The sequence below is a fragment of the Palaemon carinicauda genome, chromosome 24 (assembly GCF_036898095.1).
Source record: "Palaemon carinicauda isolate YSFRI2023 chromosome 24, ASM3689809v2, whole genome shotgun sequence".
Classification (NCBI taxonomy): domain Eukaryota; kingdom Metazoa; phylum Arthropoda; class Malacostraca; order Decapoda; family Palaemonidae; genus Palaemon; species Palaemon carinicauda.
The window spans coordinates 5,590,991-5,616,963 of record NC_090748.1 but is presented as its reverse complement, the minus strand read 5'-3'; the positions used below and the strand labels follow the sequence as shown (position 1 = coordinate 5,616,963).

Genomic DNA, 25,973 nt, shown 5'->3' with positions numbered 1-25,973 from the left:
AATGTTTTGTTAGGTGACATTACTAAGCAGTATTTGAAGACCTACATAAACAAAATGTTCTATTTCACCCATTGCTGCCAGAAATTAAATGATTTGTGTGTGATTTTAACAGAGTATACCTACATTTTGAGAGAGAGAGAGAGAGAGAGAGAGAGAGAGAGAGAGAGAGAGAGAGAGAGAGAGAGAGAGAGAGAGAGAGAGAGATAGCTTTATTATTCCATTATGATCCTGTGTTGATTAAGCTATAAGGGATTCACTGATATTTTTCCCCCTAAAATTCAGTATACCTGTAAACAAATCATACTTAGTAAACATTCATTATCCAGCCAATATAAAGAAATTTATATGTAACAATGACATGGGATACAGTGCTCAATGTTGATTGTTCAATGCTTCCTGTAATTTTCTTGCTTGGATTATATTACTTACAGAAATAAACAGAATTTTGATAATGGTATTTATTACTTAGATACTTACCTGGGAGTCACATAGCTAATATTATTGTGTGAACTTCTCTGCCCTGAAACAAAATAAAAAAAAATGCTCTCTCAACCACTACACCCTTCCCCTCTAGGAGACCAACCAATGAATTACTGTACTTATACAGCAGGGCAGAAACCATGCCTGATAGACCTTAGCAAACACTCAATTCCCCCTTACTCATTCCACCAGTCATTAAAAGACTTGTAATAACTATCATATCAATGTAATTGGAAAGGAGGGGGAGAGAAATTATGTGACTCCCAGGTATCAAATTAATAACTTTATTATAAAATTCTGCTTATTTCAATGAATCTTACCTGTGAGTCACATAGCTGACCACCATATTTCTGGAGGTGAGAAAATGATAAAAATTATAATACAGGCACTTATAAGCTTAAACATTTAAATAAAAAAAATTTCAATAAATACGACCTTACAATTCTAAAACCATTCCATAATTGCTTTTACCATGGAATGAATCAAAAGTAAACCTTTCCTTTTCTATGACCTACAACTCATTAATAAGAGAAATTGTAATATGAAGAATAACCCAAGCTATATAATTCTCCTTACAGATTGTTAGGATAATGAACAACATAAGCTAAACAGCTTCCACCTTGAAATTCAAAGTTCCCTACCAAACTACAACTGGCGCTTCAAAGAACACTTTTTCTAAATAACAACATTACTTGCCAATGCAGATACTTAATAATTATTTCCTCAAATTATTAAACCAGTAAAAGGGAGAATATGCAGTATATATTAGAATAGGTAGTCTAATGAAATAGTAAGAGATGAATTAGGAATACCAAAGGATGATTTGATAGAATTAAGAAAATTGTTCCATACAAGAGGCCAATTGTGATCCAAGCCCATCAATTAGCACATTTACATCCAAATTCTCAAATGGTACTTGAATACTAAGCTCTACCTCCTGACTAGACCTCACGAGGCTAGAAGTAAGAGACAAAGGAGTATTAGCCTAGTCTTAATTTTACCCTGAAACACTACTTCCTTCTTTTTCCTTACACCTATCGTTTTTATAGCGCACTTTCTTAGACACCAATTTTTTATCTGAACAATTGGAGCATTTCATACATCTTTTCTCAATTCAAATTATTGCCCCTACACATGGCACAAGGCTATGACAGTCTGTGTCCTAATAACAAGCAACCCACAAAGTTTGGCATAAAACCCATTTAAAAGCACAAGAAGACATACCTAGCCATAAAAGTACAAGAGGACATTCCTAGCCAATCTTGAACTATATCCTATGTACATCAAGCAAAAAAACAAATGAAATTTTAATGATAAAATATGTTATTTCCATACTCGGCTGATGTTCACATTGCTCCTTCTCTAGAAGCTCGGTTTGATCGATATTGATCAGTAAAATATTTAGAAATTTAAAAAATTTCTCATTTTCTTTCTCTTCAATTATCACATACCTTTAGTACAGTAATTAAACATTATAGAGGTTAATGATAAGAAGTCAAGTAGTGACGTGCCAGTCTTTCTTTGTTATTTGAGTTTGGAAGACAAAATTATTCCCTACCCTCTTGACACCAATCAGTGGATAGGAGGGTTGGCATGTACTGTATATGAACATCAGGTGAGTATAGAAATAAGAAAAATTCTTATCAATATTCTGTTTATTTCTATGAATCTCCCCTGATGTTCATATTCCCAACTCCCACACACCGATGGAGGTGGACACCAGTAAAGGAAAGAGATAGGTCATTTATAAATCAATGTAGTACACTATGGTTAATATTCTACTCATCTTATACGGTTCCTTCTAACAAAGTGTCTCAAAATACTTTTGAAATATGGGACACCAGATTGTATTCTAAGCTATCTAAAATACTGGACCATACATTGTCCATAAATGATACTTTTAATTATATACTTAATTAATCCCCACATTCTCATAGATAAAGAGAATTATTAATGAATTGAACTAAAGAGTAATTAGACATCACCAGCAGCCACCATAGGGCATGGAAATCTCAATAAGCAAACCAGGAATCTTTTAGATAATGTTTAAGCTAGTCCTAGTCATTGACACACTTCTAGCTTTGCACCAATCAAATGAAACATTCCATTCTCTTTGATATAAATTATTGGTTAACTGTCTTTTAAAACCTAGAATATATACTCAAGGGGGCTGTGAAAACCCTTTGTTTCTGAGAATAAAGTGGATAGTCTTCATGTGGTTAGCTGTTGCATGGATGGGTTTAGATGAAATTGGTTGTCTGAGCAGATTGGCTTTGTACGGTAATCTTCTTGGAGAATCCAACAACAGAGGCCACAGATTTGTGAACCATTCCTTTTGTAGCCTGAAAGGGACTATTAACATCTTCCTGCTGTTTGCAGAGTTCCCAAACTTCTTTATCACCTGCCAAACCATGGCAAACATTGGAAATGTCTAAAGATTCAGATTCGACCATTTTTTCAACAAGGCATCTATTTTCCATGCTAAGGGATCCAGCACAAGTGAACAAAATACTTATAATTTTTTTGTGATGTTGTAAACATGTCTACATTCGGGCAACCCCACCATTTCCAAATTTCTAGACACAAATAGATGTAGACACAATATATTTGGCAGAATCTAATTCTTACTGCTTAATTGGTCCGCAAAGATGTTTGATTTTCCTGGAAAAAACTGAGGAAGGAGGCTTATCATTTAAATTTGTCAAGGGTATCAGCACCTCCACTATCTGGTACAGGGAGGGAGACTTTGTGCCCCCTTGGTTCCGGATGTAGGCTAGTGCTATCGTGTTGTATGTAAACCCAGCCACTGACTACCCTACCAATAGTGGTTCCTGATCCTAAAGAGTTTTGAGTATAGCAAGCAGCTCTAGGCAATTGATGTGCAAATTTGACTACTGCGAGTTGCTTCCCATCCTTCCTGTGAAACATCGGCAAACAGAAAAAGAAACAAAGAAACTCCCCGTGATTGTCCCACCAACTCAGCAGAAGTTGGTTTCCATTACTTGAATTAAGATGGTGTCGAGATTGGTTGTCCTGCTCCAATGTAAATTGAGATGAAATTGAAAACCCCTCATCTTTAGACTATCCAGCAGAACAAATTTCTCTAAGGAAGCTATGGTCCCTAGTAGATTTATCCACATTTCAATATTGTGAATTCTTGCAACAAAAGAGGAAAGGACTGAACTCTCTTCTACGATGGAAAAACCCTTAAAGTAATTGTTGCTACAGCCATTCCCAAATATAGAATCTTATGAGTCAAAACCAGAAAAGACTTCTTTAAACTGATCAGGATCCCAACCAATCCAATAACCTGACTAACCAGATTTGCTGAACCCGAATCCTTTCAATGAATTGCTTAACATTAGTCAATATTCCAGGTATAAAATAACCCTTAGTCCCACACTTCTTAATCATTTTGAGATGGGGGCTATCATTCTGATGAACATTTGAGGGGCAGTCCTAAACCCGAAACATAGGCATTTATATTTGTAAATCTTTGACCCGGTGACGATTCGAAGATACGTTCTAGAACTAAGATAAATCAGAATGTGAAAATATTCATCTGAGGCCTATTGAGAACATCCAATCTTTTATCTTATGAGCACCAGAATTCTTAAGGGTGTTTCCATCAAAATCTTTGTGAGAACTGTAAACTTGTTGAGGGCCAAGACATCTAGAACTGGTCTTAAACCAACTGAAGTTTAGGGTACTATGAATAATCTGTTATAAAACTTAAGACCTCTTCTATCACATTTTCCTGGAGAAGGTTCACAATATCCAGTTGTTGAATCTGAGCTTTTGCTGTATTGATAAGATAACTGGTAACCTTATTTGACCACAGTAAGCACCCACAGATCAAGATGAAGGCTTTACAAAATAGGATAGAAGTGGAGAAAGTTTTCTTGCTACTGGAATTTCCTGTGATGGACCATTCTACGATAAGGTCTTTGAGTCCGTTGGTAAACCTACCGCTTCATCTACAAGAACAGACTCCTGATGTTCTACTACTGGAATAAAAGGGACTCCTTCGCAATAATTCTCATGTTGAAGCATTTGGCCTAAAGGTGGACACTCAAGTATTCCTAAAAATAGACCTCAAACATCAGTTTGAGTTCTGGTCTCTGCTTGAACAACCACATTATCCAATTTTATTACATTTAAAACATGTCTTCAAATAGGATATGAAATAAATAACTTTTTGTGCCTCAGAAATTGACACCACCATATAAGCATACACCAGTTTTTTTCTTCTGAACACAAAACACACACAAGGTGATAAACCCTCGGAAGCCCCATATGAAGCAGTTTTATCTCGACAAATTAGATAATCCAAAATTAAATAAAAATTTTGATGTCCTGTAAATTTCTATTCTGAAAACTAACAATAACCCCAATCATAGAATCTGCAAAGGAAAGTGCTTTAAGAATACTCCCCCTACTTGATTACCCACAAATAGCACTTCTCTTCTGTAGTCAATCAGGTTGTAAACCCAATATTTAAAGATTTTCCTTTATTAGGAGTAATGATGTTCTAAAGACAGAAAATTAAATTGGAACCTAGAACAGATTAGGTAACTGATTAGTCTTTTACAAGTCAGAATGTCTCTGTGGTATAGAAGGCTTAAGGGCTAAACGAGATTTAGAATCACTAGCCCTTTTTTTCTTTTTGATACAACAATTTATTAATGGGGGATTTTGAGGAGGGAGAAGTCTAATTGGAAAAGAACCTCTGGTAGTGGTGTTATTCGCCCCAGTTTTAATACCGACACCCTTTAGAGGTGAGGGAGCTGGATATATTCCTGGCATTCCATGCAACTTTTTTCTCTGGTATATTTAGCAGTATTCACACCTTTAAAATGGTGCTTTAAGGAGCATTTCACTGGGCGACACAGGTTCCTCGCCAGAGATAGATTTTTCCTTCGTCAAAATCCCTTAATTCAATCTCCAACAGAGTTGGAGAACTGAGAAATATAAATAGTCTTGGAAGTAGTTGCCTCCAAGAACTAGGGAGAATAAACAGCTTCTGAACTGACCTCAGGCAACTTATTAAGGTATTTATCCGCAATAAGATTATGTAAGGATTTAAAGAGGTACTTCCTCACATTCGAGATCTGCTTCCATGTGTTCTCCCTACTCATTTTTCTGTGTAGCAGGATGAACTGAGAAAATATCAGCCAACTTCCCGGTTTGTTTACAACTGGATATGGGGGCTGCTGCTCATGTATGAAAGGGAATCGACTCAGCAGTACACATACTAGTGCCTACATTTATCATGTTGGAGTTAACCGTTAAACGAGCTAGTGACCAAACTTGCAAGTGCACTGCAATAAAAAAATATGACACAAACAATCGATGTTAGATGAAACTTTGTTCACCCCATCAAGATCTATGGGAATCATACAATATGCTACACCATCTACATATGTAGAATAAGGTTGCTTAAGAGCACTTACTGTATTTTACCAAGTGGAGGGATATTAGGATCTAAATTACCAACTTGGTCTTCTGCCTCACATTCTAGTTTATAAGAGCAACTAGGGTTGTGGAAACACATGAATTTTGCTGGAGAAGGGATTAAAGCAATTAAATCATAAGAGGCTCTTTGAAAGAATCTCAAATCTATACTGTGTAGTGATCTGGCAGAACTTTTATGTATGATCAGAATTACAGCCTTTAAGTAAAGATTTGGTGGATATCTAACAAAGCTAGAGATATTAGGAGCTTTTGAAGCTCATCACTAAAAACTTTGCTGGATAAGTGAATTACACAACTTAGTTGGCATCTCTTTACTGTCATCCTGCCCGCTATAATCAACTAGCCTAATCATCTCTGGATTTACCCCTAAATCAAATGCAAGTTTCCTTTAGCGCCTTGAAATTTTGAATTAACGCGCAACCATTGGAACATATTTTTCCATGAAATGGACCATGAGGCAAACTCACTCCTCACAATGGTTATTTAAACAATTCTTTTGAAAATTCCATCCAGTAATTGCTAAGGAATGCAGAGGAAGATAACTAAAAATGCAGTAAAGTTCTAACAATAAGGGGTGTGCCTTTGTTAAACCACTATGGCATAGAAATTGAAATAACAGAGAGAGACTGACATTCCGGCATGTCACTACAGTACATGGCTATTTACATTTAACCAATTGAATATTTCATTACTTTACAAGAAGCATTTGTCAATTGAAGAGAAATTAAATAGGAATTTTTAAAATTTAAAATAAAAATTCACAGGTAATATCAATTAAACAAAGCTTCTATGGAAAAAGCAATGTGAACATTGGGGAAGATTCATTGAAATAATATACAGTAATATCTCTCTTTACGTCAGTTTTTCATACGTCGGTTCCAACTTTACTTCACTCATTCATAAGTATTAATTTCTATATCGTAATACTGATGAAGTGCTGTACCATAAAGTACTGGACTGTACTTCACAAGGATGTTTATTGATGTAAACATTGGGTTTTTATATGTTGATCACAGGTTGTAAGTATTTTCCGTGTTCAATACATGTGTAACAAACGTGTCAATTTATAAGGCAAAAATCTGACTTACGTCGAAAATCCAATTACGTTGGGACTCAGGGAACTACCGTAATTAAAGACGTATGGTGAAATATTACTTTAAACAACACCATTAATGGAGAGAGATGATTGTCAACTGTCGACTACAACCATGATAAAATGAGTAAGGGGCTTGGGTGTTACTTGGAGACCACTGGGAGAGGGGGTTACCTAGGAGCATGAGTGCAATACCATACTGGTTGGTTCCCTGGAGGGGATGGATATAAGGGCTAGGAGAAAAATTTGATAATTTTTCTTTTATCAAGGTGGAGAAGCTTGTACTTTGCAGATATTAGCAATATGACTCAAGGGTAAGATTCATCAAAATAAGGAAATACAGTAATAATAATTATTATTACAGGTATTATATTTACTAGCTATAAAAACAGGATTCTAGTAGCCCAAGGACTCCAACATGGAAAATAGTCCAGTGAGGAAAGGAAATAAGCGAACTGATAGAATAGGGTGCCTGATTGTACCCACAAGCAAGAGAACTGTAACCCAATGTTTGTTTACATTTTCTCGCCGATCATGATGAACAAATAAACGCATTTACACATGCAAGTGATTACTAATAATACTAAGAGCTTTTAGTAAAGATGTTATTATAAATAAAGATTATATTATGTGGGGTAAAATATTTATAATAAAAATTTAGTAGCATTAGGCTGGCCTTGAAATTGCCGTTCGCCCATTACATGGAGTATATGATAAAAACACTTTTTTTAAAGGAAATTTTGGGGTTCACCCTTTACATGGGGTCGTCCTTTACACGGTAATATGCGGTACATCCATCAGAGAAGATTGAGAAGAAAATAAAATGGCTAAACAGAAATGAAAACCAAATATCTATCTATACAAAAAAACCCAAACAAAATATTTGTCATTTTACAAGCCAAGCAACCACTGAACCGGCACATTAGCAAGTTACCAGTGTCCATAAACTACTATGTTGAAAATAAAACAACTAACATCAGGTAAGCAGTACAATAAATACCTAAATATCCCTCGTACTAAAGAACTTTAAAATTATGAAGAAAAAAACGAGAACTCTTTCAATACTATAATAATGATAATTCACTGTACTTTGTTCTTGCATCATGTGACTCCTTTTGATGAAAAGATTAAATAAACCAATAGGCTGGTGCTGTGGGAGCTCCATTTAAGGGCTACTTCCCTGGATTGGGGCTCCTAAACAGGCTACCACAGAGAATATGATGTGTAAATAATCTTTTTGTTAAACACTGATTTAGCTGCGCTTCAAAAGATATAAGAACTGTGACCTGGAGGTAAGATTAATCAAAATAACAATGAAAAGGAAAGAAGAACAGCTACTAAGCAAAAAAAGGGAAATATGGAGGGAGTAAAATATAAAGACTATAGGAAGGCCCTGGGAATTATATGAAATGTGAATGATAAAGATCTAACCCCAACAGGAAATCAGACTACAGGATAGATTAGGATGGAGTGAACTCGTTTAATGTCTAAGCCAGTATAATGTTTACAATGATTGTGGTATGAATGGCTTGTATTTAACTAAACATAAATAAACATCAACTGACTTTATCCAGATTTGAGTGCACAAGCTGTCAAGAATTTTCTTGGCGGTCACACACAGAAATTCATAATGTTCATAATTCTGTTTCTAAAGCCTATCTGATTTCTAAGTGAAAATCTTCCTCTTATCCAACACTAAAGATTTATTTCTGTATTTATCCTTGTTCAGAACACTACCTTCCTTTGGATTCTTTACTTTTGGCAATGCCAAGTGATATTAATCTCCCATGCAACTCAAACATTAAAAATGATTAAGTATAAAAAAAAATTAGAATGAATTAAAATGAAGATTTGTCACTTACTGAGGTTCATTCCCCGCAGTGTAAGTCCTGAACCACTTAACAATGGATGTTCTCCCGGCATGATCGACCTTCTGCACGACACCATATTCGTGAGGATCAATGGTGCTATTATCTCTTTGTTCTACTACAAAGTCACCAGGGAAAAATTCTTGGTCATCTAAATGATGGATTGGGTAGAGAACAGTAGAAAGTATAGATTTCTCTAAAGACCCATCCTGAAACAATTAATTTTGTTTATTTTAAGATATACAGTACAGCATATTATATTGACCAGCTCCACACTAAATTTTATTTTATAACTTTCAAATTGTAACTACACGAAGAATACAAAAGTTATCATATGGCAAGTTTTAATTACCTTTAACATAATTTTATAAAAAATTATAATACTTACAACTAATTGAAAGTGTTTTTATGTACTGGAATTATATTCATTGTTGTGAAAATAAATGAGTTAAATAAGATCACTAAATTGCATTTCAAATCCCTCCCATCACTTGCCCATAAGATTTGGTTCTAAAAGAGGGACAAAATTTGATAAGTTGAAGAAAATGGACAACTGTATGGAGTAATACCAAACAGAATGGATGAAAACTAAATAGTAAAAACTGATCTAACTAAGAGAAAAGGAAAATTAGTAACTCCTATTGGGATACATTCAACTGACATAAAAATCTCATGTGGAGGTGCACTTATGAACTTTTAAATACCTGTAGTTTACACAAGATGAATAGCAATATATAATGTAAAGAATGTTTCCTACCATGGGCTGTGAAAGTCAAACTTTTTTCAAACTGCCTCTCAGCTGAAGGGACACTTTGAAAAAAGTGCGAAAGCTCCTGCTATTTTTAAATATACAACACATATAATTGTGGATTTTAGTACCCAACATACAAATAAGTCTTACACACAATCATACTTTCTGACATGTCATTACACTTTTCCTTCAGTAAACCAGTTATATACAGTACATCCCTTTCCTATTCTCTTAAGTATCAGCAAGCATTTCCTGTTACCCTTCGATTCTTCCTTTCCATCTTAAGTACTTCTAACTTTCATATATCTTTGACTCAAACCAATTCTTTCTTATATTCTTTTCCTCTACTTCTTAAAACCTCTTTCTTCTCCAATCAACGGGTCATACTTACACTCATGGCAAGATTAGGTAAGTCTTTGTACCAGCAGTTTTCTTTTAGTTTCAAATAAGATGTTGGAACAAAATAGTTCCAAATACACCCCTTCGCACAATTACAAATCTAAGCCTCATATTCATATTGTATGTTTCTTAGACCACGTTCATCAACTTTTCCTTTGGAAAATATATCAGGTAACCGCTACAACATCCGAATCTCTTCCTCCTACATTGTAGCATTTATTTAACACAAGTCTGCAAACCTTTAATCTTTCATGTAACATCTATGACCAAATTATTTACATTTTGCAAATCTTATGGGCATTACATTGCTTAACAATCGTGCTATTTCAAGTTTATTTCTACTCAATAAACTGGAACTTGGTAATACACGGTAATTCCAGTTTTTTAACTGCTATACACCCAGCTCCTCTTGAATGGACATGGTTATCCCAAGCAAAAGTTAGAAATAAAGATGAAAATGTATGCAACTGAAATAGAATATAACTCACCTGCCAAACCACATCAGCTTTGGAAGTTGTCATAAGTGTCTCTACGACCAGCTGATCACCAGTTTTAATAACAGTGCCTTCATTGAGCGTCTTTCGCTTAGCACGCTTCAACTTTCGTTTCTTCATCATCTTTGTCATTAACGCTGGTCCTTTTTTACTACGTTTACCTATTATCAAAACGGAAGAATACTTAAAAAACAACTCTAAAACATTTAAAGATTGACATAAATAAATTATAGAATATTATTAAAAAACTTATTAGATTACAAATATTCTTTATATTAATTAATTAATTAAATAATTAGGACAATCATTTCGAGGAACAGTATCTTGCATATGCTTGAATATTCCTGTAATCTACATTATGTTTTTGTGTTTCATAAATCTCTCTACTCCATAAAAAGATAATAACTACTATACTGTTAACTATGCTAAGCAATTGGTAATTTCTCCCAAAAAATCAAATCCCTTCTCCTCGGTAATGTAATCAACATCTACTTCCTACTTCTCATTTTTCTTTCTAGTATTTATTTTACACAGAATGATGAATGCACATAAAACAATTCTTTTTAACTAAAAGAGATTGTGATATTATAAACCAAATAAAGATAAAATGGTACTAAAGTATTCTCAGATATCCTTGCCCTCACAAAAAAAAATTTCCCTAGATTAGTAACTAATATATAATATAACTAAAACACATAAATGTTTAGTTTAGAAAAAGAAATAGAAAATATGATTACTTCAGCAAAAAAATATTTGGGCGACTCATACCTATGAGTCACTGTGCTAATATCCTAAAAGTGCGAGCTGTAGCTTCCAAAGCTCAACAATAAAAATAAAAGTTTTTGCTCTATCCCCTCCTAACAACCATCCCCTCTGCCCATCTAGCTGGTGTCCGGTCATCCTATACCAAGAAGACGATACTGTATAACCTTATAGCACCATCACACTAAGTTTGCCATTCTTTCTATGTCGCCCAGAGCAAGAGCATCGACCACTCCAGCTCCATCGATTTGTTTGCTTATTTTTGTTGTTGGAATTTTTCAATTTTTGTTATTATCATTTTTATTATTACTTGCTAAGCTACAACCCTAGATGGAAAAGCAGGATGTTATAAGCCCAAGGGCTCCCACAGGGAAAATAGAATTGCCCAGTGATGAAAGGAAATAAATATAGAAAAGTGTGCCTGAGTGCACCCTCAAGCAAGGGAACTCCTAACACAAGACAGTGCAAGACCCTGGTACAAAGGCTATGGCACTACACAAGACAAGAGAAAAAATTTGGAGTGTCTTTTTCCTAAAAGAGCTACTTATCATAGGTAAAGTCTCTCTTCTACCCTTACCAAGAACAAAGTAAACACAAAACAATTACAGTACAGTAGTTAATCTCTTGGGTGAACAAGGATTTTTTGGTTACCTTAAGTGTTGTCAGGTGTACAAGGAAAATGGGAAAATATATAAAGAATAGGCCAGACTCTTCGGTATATGAGGCGGCAAAGGAAAAATGACACAACCAGAGAAAGATACAAAATAGTACTATCTGAGCAGTCAAAGGACCCAATAAGTCTCTAGCAGTAGCATCTCAACCCACGGCTGGTGCCTTAGCCAACCTATTAAATATGACCTTTCAATCAAGATTAGCAAGGTATAGATTCCACTGGTTTTAAAAAAGTGTTTGTCAAATACAGTGTGAACAGGCTATTATTAGAGCACAAAGATTCACATACCTTTGCATCAAGTGTATGCTGAGTGTTCCAATAAATCTACAGCAGACTGTAAAGTTAAGTGTCTAAATGAACATTTAATAGTAATTTAAAGAGTGAGAGAAAAGACAAAAGTAAATCCGGGGAAATTTCAGGGCAAGTATCTAGTCCTTTGTTTAGTATTATTGATGCCAGTAGTGCTCAAACAGCAAGTGAAAAATGAAAAAATATGAGTGTACCTTCTGGTCAAACGTATGCCAACTTACATTCTAGCCTGCCTAACTCACATAAAGTATCTATCAGTTATAATATAATTACAGTTCATCATTTAAAGGCATAATATAGGAGCAAAACAATATCAAATCCGTACTTCCAATCAAGGGAGGGCTCATGTGTTTTCAGATTTCTATTGTACCAGTTTTGGCTTACCAAACTTCTGATTCATATAAGAACACAATCAAATACAATCAGAGGAATGTATCAGGAGAGTAGATACATTACCCAGGTTTTTGACATCCTTATCTCAATCATGCACTCATGATTAACCTTCATTCACCATAATTATTAATACAGTCATACCTCAAAATTCACCGAATCAAATTTTGTGCAAGGCAGTATATTACCACGCTAGGCCGTATATCTTAGCAATCCATGTGTGCCAACGGTTATGTAAGCAGATGAGCAACATGGTGGAGTAATAACTTTGGGTGTGGAGGAAATGGCCCCCCTCTAAATCTTGATGAAGTCACTGGCAGCAAGGTGACTGGTTGGGTATTAAGCGATAGACAAGACGTCTTTTTGACTACTACTCCTGATGCCTGGCAGATGATCTTACTGGAATTAGTAGGGTCCAGCATGGGTCACTTGCCTTATTCAGATAGGTATTGCGCATCACAAGGAACTGACTATCCTTTGATAAATCTAGCCAATGAATCCTCTATGAATTTAGTCAGTCTATGGAAAGAGAAAATGACAAAATGGCTCCAGTTCCGGGCGTAGCGGGGTGTTTAAGAATTTCTCGGTTTATAAATATTTAAGAAAAATCTAAAATTGGTAATTGGAATGTTAAAACCATGAATCTGATTGGAAAGTTACAGCAAGTGGAAAATAAATTTAAGAAATATAAGTTGGATATCTTGGCCCTAAGTGAGACGTTGTAAGGGGATTGCTAAGCAAATCTTAAGATTAGACCAAGGCAATATGTATATACCTATTCAGGAAGAACAGATAGAGTTGGAAGAGAAGGGGTAGGAATGATGATGACACCAAGAGAAGAAAAGGCATTAACTGAGAGGAGAGCTGTAAATAGTAGATTGTTACTTGCAAAGTTTAAATCAAATCAGTGCAATACAAGTGTTAAGAGTTTTCCATGCACCAACAAATTATTCCCCTCAAGAAAGATGAGATCCCAGATAAGAGATATGAAAATTGTTATTGGTAATCTCAATACTAAAGTTGGAAGGAACAATCAAAGTACAGAGAATGTGATGAGTGTCGAGGGTCTTGGCAAAGCTGCAAATTAAAATGGAGCCCATTTTACAAGTTTTTGTACCGCAAACAATCTTGTTATTGGAGGTACCCTTTTCCATCAAAAGGACATCCACAAATATACATGAACTTCACCATGTGGCAATTTAAAAAAATCTAATAGATCACATAGCATTAATAAAGAAAGAAGGATTCAGAGAAATGTAAAAAGCCATAGAGGTGCAGATATTTGTAGTGATCACCAGCTTCTCATTGCATGGCAGGACAGGATTAGAAATAAAACTATAAGAGTGATTACTCAAGTGCCATATGTGGATGAGCTCACGGTGAGAGACTAGTTCAACAAACATGCAACTGGGATCCACAAGGCACTAGAATAGTTGGAAGACCCAGGCCTATATGGCCGAGGACTATGAAGCGTGAAGTAGGAGATGATGAATGGAGAAGTATTGAATTAAATGACTTACAGACAGTAAGTGTTTACCAAGGACACGAGACCAAAATTAAAAGAAGGATGAGCATGGGATTGAGAGCTTTTGTTAAACAAAATGAGATTATGAAAATTAAAATGCCACTTTCTCTTAAAAGAAAAGTATTTAATCAGATGGCCCTACTAGTATTATTATCTTATGCATTAGAATCTTGGAGCTTTACTAAAGCCTTAGAACATAAGCTAGTTACTACTCAAAAGAGCTATGGAAAGATTAATGATGGGAATAACACTAGGAGACAGAAAAAGAGCAAACTAAAGTAGAGGATATTCTACGAACATGTAAGAGAAGAAATGGATATGGTCATTTAAGATCATGAGAATAACATTTAATTTATGGACATTAAGAATAACAGAATGGATCCCTAGAGATTTAAAAAGCAGCAGCGGAAGGAAGAGAAGACAACGGATTGACGAGCTAAGAAAAATTGCAGGTATTACTTCAATACTTACAGGTCAGTAATCTATTTCCCACCCTACTCTGGTGGTTTCAAAAGGTTAGTAGGAGGTATATAGGTCTCCTATGACTTAGATAAAACTAGCAAATTTAGTATGATGGTGATATCTGGTTATATCTTCTTCTTGAAATGGGGTGATCAGACACCAGCTAACCACCAAGAGGAGAACATACGGGAGAGCAAGAAAGAAAAATATTTTCTTTCATTTTTAACATTCGCACTCCAAATTTTAAGATAATAGAACAGTGACTTGCAGATAAGTATCAAAATTAATATATTTTACTATCACAGATATTATGCCAGAAACAATATATACATGCACAATTTATTATATGTAAACTTGAAAGCCTACTTGGCTTCAGCTATTTAGCGTTTGTTTAAGTAAGCTTTTACTGTATATGCATATGCCTTTTCAAAAGCCCTATTGATGGATAACCATGCATTTGGTAAGTTATAGGCATACCAATAACAGTGTCAATAAACTAGAGCTTTAATAACAATCACCTAATTTCAAAAGTATATTTACTGATTGATTAATTCAATTTTTCTGGCATCACAATAATAAAGGCTACTGATGCTGAACCTAAAAAAAAAAGTCAGTAAAAATTTTATCTACTGTACTGTAAAAAAAAAAATATGCTTATTGATTGAAATAAAAAAATATATTACACTAAAAATATCAATATTCACATTAATTGGGTTCTATTATATAACCTTTGAAAACAAATCTTAGAATACCATTCATACATCACCTTCACTCCAAGAAGCAAAAAGATGTATATATAATTATTATTTTAACTGCCAGAGAAAAGATTTCAAAAATTTCCAAAACTGGGAATAATTATGGTGATATGAGTAGTAATAGTACAGTAGTGTTTATATCTATTATTATTATCATTAATTTATTGTTATGTAATTGCTCAGTCATATAGATATTAGTAGCGTAAATGAATTGTGATTTCTAAGGAATCTACTGCGACACCTACAGATCTAATGCGGTATATAGCGCAGGAAAAATCTATTAAGATGTATGAAATCTAGAAGGCTTTTGAAGGTTCTAGAAGGAATAATCAAGCATATTATGTGGAGGTTAGAAAGAAAGTGACGTCACTTGAGATGAATCTCGATTCCGAAATGATGTTACTTCTTAGGAAATAGGGGTTTCTTTGTGAAACTGTTTTTATCAATTAAATATGAATATTCTTAATCATATCCTATGTGATTATATAAACTTCAAAGTTCTTTTATTACAAAAATCTTCATGAAAGCATTTCGGGAATGAGGTTTAGTGATTTATCACATGCCACGGCCGTATAATATGTACACAAGGTGGGATTCATAAGGCGGATTTTGCATTGCAGAGGTACACCTTTCTGCTACTGACACCTCTATTCTCTCATACTGACGTATGTCTCTGATCTCGATAATTACCATTATTGAGTTTGAGTCCTAAAATTTTCATATAACTGTCTAGCCTAGTACTTGAGTTTGAATTCCTTATGGTGCTTATGTGTTAACATAACTGTCTAAGGTTAGTATCCTTTTTTTGTTTTAATTGCTTTAAAGAAATAAAGTGTTAAGAACTCTATGATTGCTGCTTTGTCACTCGGTCTAATTACTAAGCCTAAACTTTGACGTAACCTGCTTTTAATGAAAGTAGGTTGTATATTAAATTGTTAATCAAAACCATTTGTATAATTTGGAAGCACATAATCTTCTTTTGTATTTTGTATTTCTTTAATTGAGATTTCTCACAACTGAGCTCAGGCAAGTGTGGATTGAGATGTGAAATTGTGATTTTGCAAAATATGTAAAAGTGAAACCTGCTTGATGCTGCTTTATTGCATTTTAGTAGAAGGTGTATATATTCTCTTCAAATATGTAATAAAAAAAGGGATTTTGACGAAGGAAAAATCTATTTCTGGGGAGAGACCTGTGGCGCCCGGTGAAAAGGAGTCCTTCTAATATACTTTTCTGATAAAACTTCCAATTATACCAGAGAAAGATAAAAGCATGGAATGCAGAGGTTACTACCCTCGCGCGAGCACCTTGTGGGTGTCGTGTATAAAGCAAAGGCACGTGAAAGCCACTATTCACAGGCTGTCTTCCATTTAGTTAATTCCTTCGTCAAAGGGATGGGCTGATACAGAGGCACCAGTCAATCTACCAGAGTCCCGCCACCCACGCCCCGACGCGAGCGCCATCTGAACAACATCCTTCTTTTTGGACTGCTCGAATTGTGTGTAATTTGTTGTGCTCTCGGCATTTTTTCACACTCGTTGATTTATTTCGTCATGACCGAAGCTCCATCTTCACCCATTCCAATGTTAAGTACCATAGTTTGTTTTGACAGCTTTTTGTAGTACCGGGCTTTTGTCTTCTAACCAGTATAGTCTGTTTTATCATTACCGTCTGGGCCCGTCCGTCGGCGGCCATTGTTTGTTCCCTTGTCTTGCTGGGAGTTCATCTTAGCTTGCCCGTTTGGTACTCTGTCACTTAGGTTCTTGGTTAAGTCCCTGGCCTTATGCCTTTTGAACCTTCATTATTATTATCGTTATTATTCCCATGGTACTTTTTGCTAGCAGTCCAGTCTGCGAACAAGAATAGCGTTCTAGCTTTATTATAGTTTAGTACCCGCCCCACCGGGACATTCGTCAGTCGACTATTTCCCTTTAATTTAGGTTTTAGCAGACGCTATTCTTCGTTCGTAGTCTTATTTTGATGTTACAATTTCATTATACGTTTACAGTGAACCCTCGCTACTTCGCGGTTCGACCATCGCGGATTCACCACTTCGCGGGTTTTTTCCATAACCCATATATATATATATATACATATCGCGGATTTTCCGGAAATTTCGAAAATACCGCGAAATCTGAAGACCCCCAAGTACGATATTTCGTTACCTGTAATTCCATTAATACTGTAATTAGTAATATCTGCTCTTACTGATTGTTCATTGCATTACATAAGATATATAATTCAGCACAGAAAGAAATAAAACACGAAAAGAGAATGTGATCATACGATAATACAGTACTGTATACAGTACGTAGTAAAATTAAATCGAACATGAAACGCAAATCAGATGCAGTCATACCATATTAGAATGGTGTAAGGATGCTGATGGCTACTACTGTACTACAAATGTAATGGATGTGCATCTTTTCCATGATTCTTTTGTATGTATACGTACGTAGTACTGCCTTCAATAATATTCTTTGTTGCAAAAATCACATTTCGAATAAACGTACGAGAGAGAGAGAGAGAGAGAGAGAGAGAGAGAGAGAGAGAGAGAGAGAGAGAGACACACACATCCTACAAAAGAATAAAATAACATACGTAAAGCTATTATTATTATTGTTATTATTATTATTGTTGTTGTTGTTGTTGTTAATAAAATTATTATTGTTATTATTATCATTATTATTATTATTATTACTGTACAGTATTATTATCATTATTTATTATTATTAATACTGTACGTACGGTATACGCGGGGTATCTTGTACTTTGAGTTGGTAACCTACGCATCATATACTGTAAGACGGGATGTGATTGGTTCAAGCGCTGATAGATGACGAATCAGAACTCAAGTTTTGTTATTTAGCCTGTGATTGGTGTTTTGCCCTCATCTCCAACCCGCAGCATCTAGGTTCTCGCGGGCCCGGGTCGTCCACTTTCTCTTACGGCGTATCGCTGAGTAGACGTTCTTAAGTTTGTGAAGTTTAATCTGTGCTGTGTGCGACCTTTTTAAGTTGAACTTTTTGTTAAATCCTACTGTACAATGCCTCCCAAGCGTTCTGCTTCTACTAAGGCTGGTAGTGAGCCTAAACGCCACCGAAGGATGATGACGATTGCTGAGGTTACGCTTCTCGATATGTTAAAAGACGGTAGAAGTTACGCGGCCGCAGCGCGCCATTTTGGAATCAACGAATCTACTGTTCGCTATATCAAGAAGGACGAGGCGAACATTAGAAAGACGGCTGCAATCACCTTTAGCAGATCAGCGAAGCGAGTTGTTACAACGCGTAAAAAAAACGATCGCACGCATGGAAGGTGCTTTAGCTGTGTGGATTGCCGACTGCCGGAAGAAGAACATAGCCTTGGATACGAACACCATCCGAACAAAGGCTTTGAGCTTGTATGAGAATTTTGCTGCAAAGGAACCTCAAGACGACGACGGCAACCATGCTGAAGAAGATGATGATGCAGATGATCCTCAACCAGGGACATCCACCGATTCCCAGCCTCAGAAACAACGTTTTTCCGCCAGCAAAGGATGGTTCGCGAAGTTTCAGAAACGCTTCGCCCTGAAAAGCGTTTCCCTGCATGGCGAGGCTGCTTCGGCTGACACTGCCGCTGCTGAAACTTACGTGAACCAGACATTCAAGAATATTATCGCCGAAGGTGGATACAAGCCGGAACAAGTGTTTAATATGGATGAGACCGGCTTGTTTTGGAAGAGAATGCCGTCGCGAACTTTCCTGTTCAAAGAGGAAGTCAAAGCCTCTGGCTTTAAAGCATTCAAGGATCGCGTTACCCTCGTGATGTGTGGCAATGCTGCTGGATTTTTGCTAAAGCCGGGGCTTATTTATAAGTCGAAAAATCCTCGCGCTTTGAAAAATAAGAATAAGAATCTCCTTCCCGTGTACTGGATGCATAATCAAAAAGCATGGATTACGAAGATGCTGACCTCCAACTGGTTCCACCAGTGTTTCATCCCGCAAGTCAGCAAATATCTCATAGAGAAGGGCTTGCCATTCAAGATCCTTCTCCTTATGGATAACGCTGGTGGACACGCAACTGATCTGTCGCATGAGGGCATTCAGGTTGAGTTCCTGCCACCCAACACCACGTCATTAATTCAACCGATGGACCAGGGGGTTATCAGGGCGTTCAAGGCCCTCTACACAAAGAATACCTTGGCGGACCTCGTTGCGTGTGTGGATGCTGCCCAAGATGATAAGGATGAAGATTTTAACTTGAAGGCGTACTGGCGGCAGTACACCATAGCCACGTGCCTGCAGAATATTCAGAAGGCACTGCAAGAGATGAAACCTGCAACCGTGAATGCGAGCTGAAGAAGTTGTGGCCCCAGATTGTTTACGACGACGAGGGATTTACACCTGCTGAAATCCAACACTCTGCAACACGCAAATCTGTGCAGTTGGCTGCCATAATTGGAGGTGACGGGTTTGGCAACATGACGACTGAAGACGTCGACGAGTTGTTGGACTGCCATTCCCAGCCCCTAACTGACGCAGACCTCGAAGACCTGACGAAATCGGCAAGCGAAGAAGAGATTGAAACCCAGGAAGAGACCCAAGAAAATGTCGAAGAAACGGGCTTAACATTAGAACGGCTTGCCAAGGCCTGCAACCATGCGAAGGAGTTGAAAGAAATGTTGCAAGAGTGGGACGAGGATATGGTTCGGTCGATGCAATTCTGCAACAAGGTTGATGACATAATGACTCCCTACAAGATGCTCTTAGATCGAAAAAAGAAGCAGCGGCAACAACTTCCGATCACAATGTTCTTCCAGCCTCGCAAAAAAGAGCCAGTTCCTCCTGCTACTACGCCTTCGGAAGAAATTGAAGAAGTTGAAGAGGTGTCCCAGGAAAAGACACCTCCGTCTGAAGACACGTAAACTACTACCCCGGCTGCACAGTAGAACACATCATCAGCTTCATCATCATCATTTCTACTGTGCAGCAAATTCATCGCCATCATCATTCAAGTTTTTCTTGAACTTCTTTCGTGGTGAGTACAATAACAATCTTTATTTTTTACTTTAATATTCTAACATTCTAATATTTGTGCCTGTTTTATAGTTTAGTACTGTATGCATTAAGTTAAAGGGAAGGTTTTAAAAGTCTACATGTTGTAACCTATCATATTTTTTTTGTTTAAGATTTACATTTACGTACGTAAAACAAAATATCTCTCTCTCTCTCTCTCTCTCTCTCTCTCTCTCTCTCTCTCTCTCTCTCTCTCTCGTAAATTGTTTTCCTGCTTTGCTACGTACAGTATGTACTGTATGATTTTATATAGATACGGTAAATTATATTTGTACTAATAACATATTTTGTAAATGCTTTTACTGTAAATATCATTATTTATCACTTTCATCATGTGCGTTAAATGCCTTCTTTGTTCTGAGCGTGGTCGTTTACTGAGCGTACAGTACTTTATGACGCCGTCGTTTCAGGCGGCGTCATAAAGAAAAACATTTCATTTGGAAGTCCTAAGAAAAATTAAGTAAAACATTGGTAATAAAAAAATCAACATACTGTATAATCAATATAATCGATGCAAAAACTAACCTATACATATATGTGTACACTAAATGAGTTTGTTTCTTCATTATGATCAGAGATGAACGTAAACAAAACATTGGTTGCCATTTTCTATCGTGCTTTTTAGGTGTTTAGGAAACGCATGATATAAAATCGCCTTTAATATTTGTGCCTGTTTTAGTTTAGGGTGCTGTAGTACATGCATTAAGTGTTCTGTACATTAAAGGGTGGTTTGTTAACAGTACTACGTACAAGGGAAGGTTTTAAAAGTCAGAATATACATGTTAAATAAATAGGTAAATATGATGTCACTACTTCGCGGATTTTCACCTATCCCGGCCAGGTCTGGAACCTATCTACCGCGATAAACGAGGGTTCACTGTATAATAGTGTTGTGTGCTTTTTAAGTCCTGATTTTGTGACCAAGGGAGCGAGAGATTGGGGTTCCCGTTTTCTGTTCTCAGTCACGAGTTACCCCTTTCTCTCGTTTTCTTTCTTAGCTCAGGTGGGTGAGCGGATTTCCCGTTTTCCGTTTTGTGCGTTCAACGGGTTCTCCCTCCCTCACCCCTCCTTCTACGGGTGTATGATAGCTTACGAGTTGTTTAGTTTTTGGTTACTTATCAATAGTTAGCGTTTTTTATTAGGTCCCGAGTTCCGTCCTCTCCCCGTTACGGCTTGGGAGTAGTTCTGAACATTTTTCCACTCCGCCTTGAGTTCTACTCCGCCATGAGGGATTCTCAATGACTTTGGAACTATTGTTATATATATTGTTTACTTACAACCCTCTGGGACGGGCTTCATATTGTTTAGATACGACCCTCCGGTGGCCCTTACTCCGGTCTCAGGCCACGGCCATATCCACACAAATATCCATTGTTATTACAATTGAGTTATTATTCACAATAGAATTATTCAGGACCTTTCATCGACCTCCGGCTTCACCGGAGATCGTCAATACGCTTTACTATTATATTAGCCTTAGTCTTTAGCTACGGCTTGTGTTTTATAAATTTCACAATTGAATTATTATTCACAATTGAATTATTATTCACAATTGTATTATTCAGGACCTTTCATCGACCTCCGGCTTCACCGGAGATCGCCAATACACTTCACACTTATATTAGCCTTGCCTTTAGCTACGGCTTGTGTTTTATATTTATTTTACGGGCCTGTCACTGCTTCCCCGACCCTCAGAGGTCTGCAGATTGCTTTAGGTTATTTATTCTTATTTCATTATTATCACTTTTAAAATGATACAGCCCCATTGCCATTGCTGGTGCTTTTATATCTAATGTGTTTTAATATGGAGCTCCGGCTCTCACTGAATTCCCTTAAGCACCAATATTGCATTAAACTAACATCTGTTATTAGGGTTTTTAACCCCTTACCAGAGTTTCAAGGAACATCAAGACTTATGTCTCCTTTCTTTTACAGAAGGTCCGTTGTACTGCCCAAGGATGCCCTGCCTCGTTCAACGACCCCGTTGGGCATGACCTCTGTCGGTCCCACGCACACTGCGCCATCCCCTTTATCCGGGAACCGGGACAAGCCCAGTATATGGTTTGGTTCCCGGATTTGTGCTCGCTCTGTTACGAGTTGTCCTCAATACTACTGAACGATGATGTAAGTGGGTTTTTTCCTTTTGTTCCTTATTCATCTTTGGCAGACAGTAATTTGGCCATTAATATGACATACACGGTATATTTTGGAGAGCAATCCCCCCCCTGCTTCACTAATCACTACAAATCTTTCAGGCCGATGATGACTCTCTTTGGTCAGCAAGGGCTACTCTTCGTCCTTGGGTGTCGGGCTTCGGCAGTTTTGTAATCCATATGTAATATCTAATCTTTTGACTTTTTGTAAACTCTGTTACCACCTCGAGTCTGGTCATTACTACTCTTCAAAACTATTCAAGTCGTAGACCTAAAAGAACTCCAGGTTGGAGCATTTCAGATAATGATCACCCTAAGAGATGTTTTTTCATAATTGTGAATGAAAAAAAAAATTTAGATAAGTATGGAATATAAATATTATTTGTATATTGTAAGTTCGAAAATATTTCTATAAAAAATTATCTTGTGAGTTTAGTTGGAGAAATAAGGAAGAATGATTATGCATAGAATCAGAATTTTAATAAGAAGATTTGTTATTTCTATACTCACCGGATGTTCATATTGCTTTGTCTCCAGAAGCTCGATTCATCAACATTTACCCCCCAAAATCAATAACTTTTCCACTTCCTTTCCTTTCAAAAAGATACGTCTCCGACAGTATACTGTAACTATCTAGCGGTTAATTATACATAGCACGCTCATAGTTCCCCATTTTTTACCTTTAAAGATATCACCACCAATTGGGAAGAAGGGTGGGCATATGTATGAACATGAGAAGAGTATAGAAATAAAAATGATATTAACAAAATTCTTCATTTCCATGAGCCTCCCTTGATGTTCGTAGTGCTGACCCCACACTCTGAATGAGAGGTTCTGTGGCAGGATATTAAATCTGGGAGATACTGTGTAGTACCAGAACCACTTGAGGATTTAGGTTAAGGTTTGAAACAGGGTAGGTTAGTCCTGAAAGATTAACTCTAGGCTAACTCTGAATTGAGAACTAAATGGATTTCTGAGCTAATGGCATTAAATTTCTAATATAACAAAACTAAACTACTGCAATTAGGATGTAGTAAAGACAAAGCTTGGAGTGGCTGTACAATACTGTCATCATTCCCTCTATAAACAATAAGCATAGCCTTCTCTACTCAAAGAAAGCCTTCTTAAGCACTAGAATTAACTGCAAGGAAAGTATTTCAAGAACACTTCTATATTATTACCCGCAAACAGCCATGAGTAAATTAGCTTTTGACTTTGTACTAAAGGCTTTCGTTTATTATTAGTAATGATGGGCTCAAAAGAGGGCATTACATTCTATAACAAGGTTAAGTAACTGTTTAGTCTTATACAAACCAAAATATATTGAGGTTCTGAAAACTTAGAGACTATACAAAATTAAAATTAGCAACAATTCTTAGTAATAATGACAAATTAGCCATGTTTATCCGCAATGAAAAGGGGGAATTGATAGGGGCATCTATCTTTTGAAAGGAAATAATTTACAACAATCAGATAACGATTTTGCTAACATGAAATCCCAAATTTAAAGGAAAGCTAAGCTCCTTAAACATATGATGAACTAATATCAAATATACCCAACTTTAAATACTACTTTTTTTATTTATACAGTAGATCTGATGATAATTTCCACATTCTTCAAACCTTGAATAATTCTCAGTGTGGGAAAGGTATGTGGGAGGGGGGGATGAATAGCAACCTCTTTCTCAGAAAGTTTTTGTTCGTCTATTATTTCTATGAAACTCCCCTAAAGTTCACATTTCTTCTTCTCCAGAAGCTCGGTTTAATCGACTTTTACCCATAAAAATTTCTTAATTTTCCCATCTCCTTCCCCTCAGTAAACACTGGTCCATGCTAAATGAAAGATTTTAGTGGTAAATTGTAACTGACATGACAGTCTCTTTTATCTCTTCAGTTTCTTCAGAATTGCAGTATTGATCAGACCTTCTCCACCAAATTGTTTGTTTATAACTGTGCAATAAGATGTCTTCGCCTGGTTTTCTTAGCAATTATTGAGAGGTTTGAAGGCAGGAATTGTTTCTGGAAGTTCATTATCAAAATTCCTTTGGTGTATCATGTCAGGGGCAATACTGTAATTTAAAGAACTGTTGTGAGAACTGCATTTCCCTTATAGACCTCTCATTTGAAAGTACGTTTTAATGGCTGCCAAACAAGTTAACAGTATAAAGCATTAAATGGAATTTTCAATAATAATGAGCTTCATAAGCCTTCAACATCGGTACCTTCCTTTCCTATAGTCCATAGGTCCCGAGAATCCTCTCTTAAAACGGTAACTTTGGTCCGACCCGCACCCTTCCCAAACAAACCTAATTCCCCAAGTTGAGTCTAGTGTTTTAAGTGTTTCATTCAGTAATGGTTCTAGAAGTTCGTGGCACACTACAGATCCGAAAGCCTTTCACAGAATCTTGAATTCCTTAATTACTTTAGACCCTTCTACTGCTAAACCTTTGAATGCCGCAATACTAGTCACTCTAAAAGACAACTAGATTGTGAGGCAGAAAAACGAGAGTTTAGGCAGGCTCCTAATATCCTTCCATTCGCTACATTAGGAGCTCTTTAATTATATCGTAATACATAGGTGGATGGCGTGGCATATCATATCTTGTTGGGGTGAACAAAGTTTCAACTAAACTCAATTGTTTGCATCGTTTCTTTTGTCAATGTGTAAGCATTCTCTTGCAAACTCTGACTAGTTCATTACTGGTTTATTCAAGAGGGGTAAATGTAGTCACTAGTCCATACACAATGAGTCCTCCTTCCACATGCAGCATTCCTACATTTAATCCACTTGTAAACAAACTGTGAAATCAGCCGATTTTCTCTTGGTACAATACAGGAACATGAAGAGAGAGAACACAGAGGCAACCTTGAAGGTGTGAATTATCTTCTTTCCAAACCTCATTGCCCAGAAATGCCCCAATAACTTGAGTAAGGTAAATCTGGAAGCTTCTTATTCTTCCAAATCTTTGGAAACAGCCTCTTCCAGACTGGCTATATCTTTCAGATTCAGAAAGCTAGAAATTCCAGTTTCCATTTAGGACTTAAAACTTTTATAACATAGAGACGTACTGACTTATATGACTCATCTGTTGAATAATACTGTCCTAGTTTTAAATTTGATTTCCAGTCTTGATTCATAATTGTAATTCATAAACTAAAATGTTTAAATCAATTTTTAAATACAGACATGCTGTTCATGGGTAATCAAGTAAGGAGTGTTCTGGAATCACTTAATGAGCAGTTTAAGTGTTTATTGAGTTTTAATTGGGGGTCCCTGTTTTACTTGTTATCACCATTGTATTAAAACAATGCAGATTGTGATAA

At 36.4% G+C, this 25,973-nt stretch overlaps 1 protein-coding gene across 8 annotated transcripts in view; it reads right to left on the bottom strand.

Annotated features, from left to right (window-relative positions):
- Window positions 1-25,973, bottom strand: part of LOC137618056 ((E3-independent) E2 ubiquitin-conjugating enzyme UBE2O) — a 286,319-nt gene that overhangs the window by 78,014 nt on the left and 182,332 nt on the right. For 6 of the 8 annotated variants that reach the window (XM_068348010.1, XM_068348011.1, XM_068348015.1 and 3 more), the window contains 3 exons: window positions 10,555-10,721; window positions 8,911-9,125; window positions 801-830 (listed from right to left, as the gene is read on the bottom strand). In XM_068348010.1, coding sequence (XP_068204111.1) covers window positions 801-830; window positions 8,911-9,125; window positions 10,555-10,721 — 412 coding nt within the window. The remainder of the gene's footprint in view (window positions 1-800; window positions 831-8,910; window positions 9,126-10,554; window positions 10,722-25,973) is intronic. The other 2 variants (XM_068348013.1, XM_068348017.1) reach the window with 1 other exon arrangement.